Below are 10227 nucleotides of genomic sequence, written 5' to 3'. Positions count from 1 at the left end.
GCTGGGAGCCTGTGCTCCGAAACGGGAGAGGCTACAGCAGTGAGAGGCCCGCGTACCGAAAAAAAAAAAAAAAAAAAAAAAAAAGGTGTGGTTAATAAAGTCAAAGTTTCAATAGAGGTGAGTCAGGAAAAGAGCGCAACGGACAGGACGATGTAAGAAGTCATCAGTGGTCGCAGCTTGAGTGATTCCAACGAGGAAGTGAAAGCAGAAGCCACCTCACAGTGGAGTGCAGAGCACAAGGGGAACAAAGGGGTCCCCAGCGACAGATGCCAGGTCAAGATTTATGTCGTTTCGTGATGGGAGGCACTGAACTGGCGCGGGGGCAGTCAGCAAAGGCACCAGGGAACAGGGAGAATTTAACATGTCGGGGCATAATGGATGGAAAGATCTGGTAGGGACGAAATATAAGGACAGAGCTAAAGGTGGATCTTGAGCAGTTTTCCTCTTAGATCAGGCAGGCAGAAGGTAAAAATGATGAGATAGATAAGTTCCAAAAAAGGCAAGAAACTGAAGAAAATCCCTGTGCGGGGGAAAAGCAATGTCATCTGTTAAGCATAGCTGGGGATTCAAACGATGAGTATTTTTATAGTTCCTTTAGGGAAGGGAGCTGGCCAGGGAAAAGTAAAAAGATCCCCGGGTATTACTTTTGTCTGAGGTCAGAAACCTTTGACTTGTAACATTATCCATCAGCAAGAGTGCATGACTTTCTCTGACAACACTGAGCGCTCCACGAACGGGGAGGCACGGAAAAGGCAGACGGCAGGCTGCAACCACGGCCGGATACGTGCAGGCCAAGCAGGGAGAAAGACCAAGAGGGAAAGGGAGCTGAGGGCCTGGGGAGAGTGTGGACAGTAGTTAAAGTCTACAGGAAGAAAAGCAAAGCAACAAGGGGCTAATATACTGGAGAAAAGGAAAGGGGACCAGGCCCCACAAAAGCCTGGACCAGGTGGAGAGCTGGCATACGAGCAGTACACGTGGGGAGATGAACAACATGTAGGTTGCAGCTGAGTTCTGCTATTCTGGAGTTCAGGATCTGGAAATATGGCAGGCTTGTGAGATAAAGTCAGGGTATGGCCACCACAGTGAGCTGTTTCACTGGGTAGATACATAAAGATCACTTCCCTAGAAAAGGCAAGTAAGGCTTTTCTGTATTACATTTTGGGTCATTCACACGGATACGAGACAGCAGAACAATGACATGAGTTTCCAGGGTAACACTGCTTTCATGTGATTCTTTTTAATAAAGCTGACTGATTACTAAATTTTATGTTTTAATATCTTTGTTTAGATTTCATATATAAACGCACACACACTCCACATCCCTGTTTCTAATTTAGAATATGAGGTCACCACTACCATAGCTAAAAAAACTTTTTAAGTTTTTTTTACAAATGACAAGTGAAATTCTTCAAAAATAAATTTAATATCAAATTCCCAAAGCAACAAAAATTAGATTATCCTTTAATGCTAGGCTTCCAAAGAAAATTAAAATCTGGCTTCCAGCTAGCTTAGCATGTGACAGTAGCAGAATAAGAAGAGAAAAAATACAAACTACACACCCTAAAAATGTTTATAGAAAAATTTTTTAAAAAGAAGAAAAATTACACCAGTAATCATGCTCTTAGCCATTTCTAGGGGTCCTAAGCCTCATACCACAGCCAGCACTGCTTTAGTTAAACTAATATTACAGTTAATCAATAGTAAGACAAATTAGTTTGGAATAAAATATGCTACAGAAATATACAATGCACTCAAAAGTAAAAATGAGTTTATGACAATTTTGGACATTTAAGGCACTGCTCTCCATTTATAAGAAAAATATGAGACTTATTCAGATACATCTTAAACAGGTTACCACGACTCTAATGAATTATTTAATTCTGCATTGTATAGAGTATCATGAATATCATAATATTTCTTTAGTGGTCACCAGCTGGGGCTTGGTATCTTTTCTTGTCATACAGAGATGTTAACTATTTTGTACTTGTCAGAGGGAAGTGTGACTACTACATTGACTGGGTGTCTCAAAGATAAAGGCAATTTCTGAATATCAAATCCCACTTTCTCACCAGCTTATAGAAAATTAAGTTCTTAAAAAAAAAGGAGGAAAGAAAATGTTGGCATTAAGATAAGCCATGCTTAAAAATAAAACAAACCCCCAGGACTGTTGTAATTGTAAAGGTCCCCCAAACCTGGCATGCCACAAACAACCTGGACTCCTGAGTCTCTGAAAAGTAAATCCCTCCCAGAAGAAAATATTCCTCGTGGAAACCCCTAACTCCTCTTCTATATCCTCACTTTCAGAAAGCTTCCCAAGTATCTTTACATCTTTCAACTGTTAAATTTTCCTAACTCCAATATGAAGTCATTCATTATAGACCATGATGTGCAGTATGTGGACAGAAACTGACTGTACTAAAAACATGATTTCAAAATTCACAGCAATTTTTGATAACACAAACTTTCCTGGAAATTAAACTCTTCCAAATCTCCCAAACAAACTATTGCTTTATCAACCTTATCAGTATATATAATTTCTTTAGATGCTAACTGTTAGAACATTTTCTCACATAAAAATGCTGTCTTCGGGGGCTTCCCTGGTGGCGCAGTGGTTGAGAGTCCGCCTGCCGATGCAGGGGACACGTGTTCGTGCCCCGGTCTGGGAAGATCCCATGTGCCGCGGAGCGGCTCGGCCCGTGCGCCACAACTACTGAGCCTGCGCGTCGGGAGCCTGTGCTCCGCAACAAGAGAGGCCGCGACAGTGAGAGGCCCGCGCACCGCGATGAAGAGTGGCCCCCGCTTGCCGCAACTGGAGAAAGCCCTCACACAGAAACGAAGACCCAACACAGCCAAAAATAAATAAATAATTAATTAATTTAAAAATGCTGTCTTCTGTTTTTCGACTTTGATAAAAACCTAAGGAATAATGAGCTACCATTTATGGTATGCCTCCTGTAAGCCACACTTTGAACTAGCCATTATAAAACTTAGTTTAATTCTCAGAGTAATCTGATGAGCCCTATTTTACAGAAAAAGAAACAAGTTCTAAGAAGTTATATGACATGCCGTAGGCCACCCAGTTAGCAAGCAGTAGATCCCTAACTCCCTTTAGCTTCAGCGTCTATACTGATTCTTCATTTTGGCTAGTAATACAGTATCTGTTATTGCTTTGTCAATGTCACCATAAATCCTCCGACATTTCCTCAATATATTGACACAAAAGCCTGAACAGTTCTGCTGCAAAAACATTAACTTCTCTATTATTCTAGCATAAATACTGTCATTCTATAACTACATTAACGTTGACATTCAGCAATTACTTTATTATTAATTAATTAATTATTTTAAATTATTGGCCGTGTTGGGTCTTCGTTGCTGCACGCAGGCTTCTCATTGCAGTGGCTTCTCTTGTGTTGCAGAGCACAGGCTCTAGGCACGCTGGCTTCAGTACTTGTGGCACGTGGGCTCAGATGCTCTGCGACCTGGGGGATCTTCCTGGACCAGGGCTTGAACCTGTGTCCCCTGAATTGGCAGGTGGATTCTTAACCACTGTGCCACCAGGCAAGTCCCACAGCAATTACTTTAAAAGTCAAGTAGCAAAACTAATGCAGTGAATTTTTTCCCACAGGTAGATAACATGCTTTCAACTCCTAAAACTTTAACATATGGTAAGAAAAATGTAGTACAACCTGCACAAACTTCCTTCTGTCTACTACTTCAACATTCTTTTTTGAACTGACTTTAAAAACTTCTATTTAGATCTTTGTTGTGTCTATTTAGATTTTTTTTCCCCCCCGGTACGCGGGCCTCTCACTGTTGTGGCCTCTCCCGTTCTGGAGCGCAGGCTCAGCGGCCATGGCTCACGGGCCCAGCCGCTCCGCGGCATGTGGGATCTTCCCGGACCGGGGCACGAACCCGTGTCCCCTGCATCGGCAGGTGGACTCTCAACCACTGCGCCACCAGGGAAGCCCTGTTGTGTCTATTTGAATTGATAAATTTTACAGATGTAAAGGTGAAAATCCACTCACTGTTAAAAAATCATTGACATGTGAGGCAAGGTATAGGTGGTGAACTTCTCTAGAAATGTGGCAAGAGAACATGAAATATTTTACATATAAGCAACGTTATAACATTTCTAAGTGTCAGCACTTCTGATTTATATTCCATTTCATTCAACGCATTGCAAATACACCTTGCAGGTAACATTACTCCTAAATTATATCTTTAAAGACAGGGATTCTTACCACGTGTTGACGAGTTATGGCAAGCTTTACGGAACTGTTCAGTGTATTGTACACACAAAAGTATTACTTCTAACACCAAAGCAGAAAGTATATACAATTATAAAATTCAGAAAGAGAGTACAAATGTTTAGCATTGCCTTTCTAATATCATATACATTCACGTAGTTCTGTATAAACCGTGAGATGCCTTCTCACCATATCATCTGATCTCTTCAAACAATGGCTGTGAGAACAGCACAGGTGATGTTATTTCCTTATACAGAGCAGAAAAACTGAGGCTTAGCCTTGGGTCATTCAGTAGGTAAGTAGCACAGGCCCAGCCTAAATCGAACGATGTGACATATGTTAGTTCCCTTCTACCCTCCCTTTCAGGATACCTACACTACCTCCTTAGCAGTGGACTAAGTGGACGTAAATGACACTATCAAGAATCAAAAAATCTGTATCTAGATCCAGAAAAGCCCATTTGAAGAGAAGCAAAAAATTATTAAAATATTAAGTTACCTAATCATAACATTTTAAAAACCCACATGGGCTCCATTTAAACTATTTATTCAACTTTCGGTCACTGGCAGTCTCATTACACCAGCTTTTCTCAAGAATTCTTAATGCCACTCATTAAGCAAATATTTTGTAAGCATCTCCTAAATTTAGGCTTTGGAAATAGATTAGGAAAAACCCAAAATTTCTGCCCTCACTGAGGTTACATTCCAGGAGCGGGGAGACAATAAATAAGTAAAATAATTAGTGTATTTGGTGGGGCACAGGAGCTACAGAGAAAAATTAAAAAGGGAAAGAAGATAAGGAATGCGCGTGTGTACTGGGGAGCGAGGGAAAGGAAGCCGTAGGATGTTACACGTTCACCTTGCAAAGTTTATTACCCACATTCAACAGCTGTTAAGTAAGTCATCACAATACTCGCTACGTGGGATGATAATTTACACACTCCTGACATTTCCATCCTCTCCTATTTCAAGAAACAAAAAGAAAATTATCCGACGCCTCGGCACTGCTGTTCAGAACCCCGATTTCTGTATCAGACCTTGTTTCCTTAAGGAAAGATCAAGCGCTGGGGCAAAAAGTTCGATCACTGGTAACAATACCAGCTTGGGAGACAGGAGTTAAAACAATCGGGTGGGTGCGACTCGAAGCCCCGATCTCGCGGAGATCACTCGCTGCCCCGCGGCCACCGCCCTTCCAGTGGGCAGCGGACGCCGGGTTCCGTCGGTTTCACCCCAGACTCGGTGCCGCCGCGGCCCCCGCCCCCGTGCGCTCTCCGGCCCCCACGGCCTGGCCAGCCAGGCGCGCCGGCCATTGCCCAGCCCGCCCACCGCCCGCAGCCAGCTCAGCGTGCAGGGGCCGCCCCCGCCGACCGCCGGCCCCTTGCCGGCTGCCACGTAACCCTTCGCGGGAACCAGGAACTGCGCGGCGCGGCCGGCGGGAGAGGGCGGCGGCGGGAGGGCGGCGTGCGCGGCGGCCGAGGGGGCGACGCGGCGGCCCCGGCCCCTGCGGGCGCACGGCGGCCAGGATCCCGGGGCTCCGCAGCCCCAGGCCGGCTCGGCGCGGGGCGGGGCAGGTCCGCTCCTCCGGGCCCGGCGGCCGGCACCTCCCCCCACCCCGCCGGTGTCCCCCGCGGTCCCGGGCCGAGGGGCTGAGCTGGCACCCGGGGCCCGGGGAGGGGACGGCGGGCGGGAGATTGGGGCGCGGGCAGGGCTCACCTCGAACATGAGCCCCAGCAAGAAGACCATCGCCACACAGGAGACGATGTCCGCGTGATTCTGCAGGACGAATTCGTGGCTCAGGACCGGGGGGCTCTTGGTGCTCTTCTTGCGAATCGCCATGGTGAAGCCGCCTCCCGTGCCTGCAGGTGCTCCGCCCCGGCTCCGCTCTTCCCAGCTGCTCACCGACTCGCCGCCGCCGCCGCCGCCGCCGCCTCCCCCTGGCTGCTCCTCACAGCCCCGCCGCTACCGCTCGCTGGGGCTTCACTTCCCATCCCACAGCCAGTACGCAGCCGCCGGGGCCGCCCGAAAAAAAAAAAAAAAAAAAAAAAAAAGGCGAGCCCACAGAGGAGGCGAGCATGCGCACTGGGGAAACGGCTCTCTCTCGTGCCGCGGCCGGCCCTGCGAACCCACAGCGCCGCCTAGGGAGCGGAGGCCGTCCGCCCGGGGCCGGGCGAGTGTAAGAAACCTGAGCGGCTCCTCCCCTGCCCCGCGCCAGGGAGGGGGTTGGGAGTCTTTTGAGGCGCGAGCTTCCTGCGGTTACTTAACAGGCTGAGTCCGCGCTGCGGTCACAGGGCGGCCACGTGCTACGGCGTGCGCGGGTGCAAGCGTGCTTTCCGCCCTCTGTGCCACCCTGGCCTTGGGTGTCAGTGCCTGCTTCCACATTGATTGTCACTTCTTGAAAGCCACTGCCACCAGCAAAATAATCTAAACGTATGAGTACATCTTAACTACATAAGGGTAGGGGCATTCTTCGGTTTTAGCAGCTGCCTTAAAAGTTAACTTCAGAGTTATTTTAAACAAGCCTGAGGACTTGTTTCCTATTCTTTGTAGCCTTGAGCTAGTTTTCAAAAAAGAACAATTCCTATTTGGTCTCTCCTACCCATCCCCCAACGGGCATGCGGCTGAAGTAAGTTCATAAATTTGGGTTTACTGGCTTCATATTTATTATTAACGACACTTATTGGTAATCTAGGGAGATGATTTTTAAAAGTTTGTGGATTAGACAGATTAGACATGTCTTCCTCTTTCATATTTCTGCCCAAACCAAGACTCCTTGTATTCTTTCTCCAGATGAATTGTACCACTGTTTACCCATTTGCCAAATCTAGAAACCAGAGTCATCCTGGACTGATCCCTTTCAGCATCCTTCTATATCCAAATTATTACCAAACAAACCCAAGGCCATTCAGTACCCCCTTCCCTTTCCCACTGCTGCACTCTCAGGAGGGGACTCACCACTCGCCTACAATATTACAAGTCTGGTGAATGCCTTAGTGGTTTAAGAACATGGGTTTTTAAGTCAGAATTCTGTCACTCATTATCTGTATGATCATGGTTACTTATCTCCATGAGATTCGATTTCTTCATTTATTTATGTATTCATGCATTCAAAAAACTATTGGGCAGCTACCATATGCTAAGCACTGGGGATACAGAACTGAAGGAAAAGTACAATTGAACCTATTCTTATGGGCTTTCATTTTAGTATGGGAAGTGGATCTTTACACAAGATTTAAAAAGTGAAACATGTCTTAAATTGAGATGAGGGTCCTGGAGAAAAATAAAGCAAGGGGAATAGGGAAAGTCTGGGAAATTGCATTTGCCTGAAGACTTGAAGAGGTGAGGGAGCAAACCATATCATCAATAAAAAGGAGATAATTGTAGTACCTGTAGCCTACTTTAGCAATTAAATGAGATGATTCAAGGAAAGTGCTTAGTAGAGAGTTAGGTATAAATGTTAGCTATTATTGTTATTATTTTTTCTTTTTGGCTACGCTGCTTGAGGGATCTTAGTTCCCTGACCAGGGATTGAGCCGGTGCCCCCTGCGGTGGAAGCAAGGAGTCCTAACTGCTGGACTACCAGGGAAGTCCCAAATGTTAGCTATTGTTATTTTCCTACTTTCTGATCAAACAATTACTAGTTTTACCGACCTCCAAATCACCCAATTTCATATTAGAATGATGTTTCTAACAAAATTTTTCAAAATTTTTTGGTGGTTTCCCTTTTCCTTTATGGGAAGCTAGCATGACTAAATAGTGCTTTACGGTTTGGCTTCTGCCTACCCAGACATGCTCAAACCCTACCTCTATAGGCCCCAATCTCTTAGTACCAGCACTACTGGCTTCCAAGTCTATACACATGATAGTCTGCTCTCTTCCCCCGCTCTCCCTGGCTTTGTGCTTGCTGCTGCTTCTGTCTGGGATGTTTTCTCCTCTCCCCTCATCTACACAGCACACGCCTACTGTTGCTTCAAATCTCATTCACAGGTGACTTCACTGAAACCTTTACTGACTTCTGTGGCCATCTCTAATGATTCAATTGCATTTTTAAAAATAGCTTTAATGAGATATAATTTATATCACGTAGTTCACCTATTTCAAGAGTACAATTTGATGATTTTTAGTATATTTACAAAATTGGGCAACCACCACCATAATCTAACTTTAGAACATTTTTATTATTCCCCAAAGAAAGACTTAGTTTTTGTTCTTGAAACTCATATACCTGGAATGGAAGACAATAAACAAGTCATTACCAATGTGATGGGTATTTTCAAGACTTGTTTGGTGAAGGGTGACATGGAAATATTCTAGGTCATTTGGAAATTAATTGTTCCACTAAAGTGAGTTTTTAAACTGAAATGGACTCTTTCAAACCTTAAAATTTAGTTATTTTTCACTCTTTTGTGAGAAAATACCCCCACTGGTGTTCTTTTCGTTGCATGAAACCTACCATACTCTGGACAGCTGTAGGACTTGGGATGGCCATTGGATTTGGCAAGACAGAGGATGTGAGTCTGTGGCAGTGTGGGTTATCCAGGAAATAGATGCCAAGACAAAGTTAGAATCGTAAGGGCTTCGTTGTCAATAACATTTGTGAAAAATAAATGGGAGAGGAGTCGGTAGGGAAAGGCTGCAGACCGCGATACGTGTCTGACACCTGTGAAAGGAAGGAGGGAGGGCCACCAGGAAGACCTCAGGCTGAGGTGCAGCCTGAGAACCTCCCGGCCAGCCTGCATTTAAAGTGAGACTAGTAAGCAGAGCCCCATAATTGTCCCGTGGAAGACGGTTGGAGTGGGGCTAGTTGGCCAGAGAGCAAGCGGTCAGAGGGTGGGGTGCTGGGGATGAGTCCTGAGGTCGTGCGGTCCTTGGCAATGAGACGGGAAGGGCGTGATGGAGGGCGCACGTCGGAAGCGAGGAGTCGAGGCGGTAGGAGGGGAGAGCGCCCTCCACACGCTTTATGGATGGCCTGTCGCCAGGAGGGACTCAGGGCGCAGAAGGGGAAGGGGGCGGGTGCTGACATCCGGCACGAGTGAAGAGGACGAAGAGGAGTCAGGAGCCTGGTGAGCGGGTGATGGTCGCGGTGTCGTGGGTAGTGAGTGGGTGGTGTAGTTGGAGGGTATGGGCTTCCAGAAGAGCGCGGATTTTGGGGCGAGGGGGGAGAGCTCTCTGTCGGCAGCAGGGAGGGGCATGGGCACCCCCACTCCTCCCCTCGGCTCTGCGGCCTCTTGAGGCTCCGGGGGAAGCAGGTTTCAGTTTCCAGTGAGAGCTGCCCCAGGTTTCTGTGCAAGAGGGTGAAGAAAATATGCAGAAAAGGGTGGAGGCTGTGGAGGGCTTGGCTGATGACACAGCTGGGGTTCTAGGGGATGCAGTGGAAGGGTGGGGGGAGGTTAGCTGAGGTCAAATCAAGGGAGGAAGAGCCACGAGGGGGAGAGAATGTGGTGATGGTGGATGACCTGGAGGTTCGCCTCCAAGGGGACTAAGGTGGAAAGGGTCCTGCCACATGGGGCAACTCTGCAGATGGTCTTTTAGGGAAAGTGGGGAATCAATTCTAATTTTAGCTTCCTTTTTAGGATGGGCTGCTTCAGAAGCTTATAGGGCGGGAGGCCTACCATTAAATCCTCTGAAGGTGGGTCATGGTGGTGGGGAAAGTGGTCTAAGGAGGCCCTCAGGGCTCTGGAGGCCTCTCTTAAGCAGACTGATTGCTCAGGTGTGTCCAGCTCTGGAGGCTATTGTGTGTCCAGCGTGGTGCTGGCTCCTATGTGTACAGACACTGTCTTGTGGGTAAGTGATGCTTCCGCAAATGTAGCTTGGATCCCGAAGTGCTGGGATTCTCAGGATATTTTTAATAATTTTAAAAAGGACGAAAAGAAGACTGTTTGAAATTTGGTCTATCCAGGAAAATCTGTGGCATAGGGTTGCTGTAATTATGAGAAATATAAAAGAAACAGAGAGACAATCTTTGCCCTCAAAGAGGTTAT

At 46.6% G+C, this 10227-nt stretch overlaps 1 protein-coding gene across 1 annotated transcript in view; it reads right to left on the bottom strand.

Moving 5' to 3' along the window:
* Positions 1-6282, bottom strand: part of TRAM1 (translocation associated membrane protein 1) — a 29306-nt gene extending 23024 nt beyond the window's left edge. Inside the window, exon 1 of the mRNA XM_007128946.3 lies at positions 5963-6282. Within this exon, the coding sequence (XP_007129008.1) occupies positions 5963-6085 (123 nt within the window). The 5' untranslated portion in view covers positions 6086-6282. The remainder of the gene's footprint in view (positions 1-5962) is intronic.
* Between the last annotated feature and the right edge of the window lie 3945 nt (positions 6283-10227).

This window comes from Physeter macrocephalus, chromosome 15 (genome assembly GCF_002837175.3).
Source record: "Physeter macrocephalus isolate SW-GA chromosome 15, ASM283717v5, whole genome shotgun sequence".
Taxonomy (NCBI): domain Eukaryota; kingdom Metazoa; phylum Chordata; class Mammalia; order Artiodactyla; family Physeteridae; genus Physeter; species Physeter macrocephalus.
The sequence above is the reverse complement of the archived record's forward strand: the minus strand, read 5'-3'. Positions and strand labels throughout refer to the sequence as shown.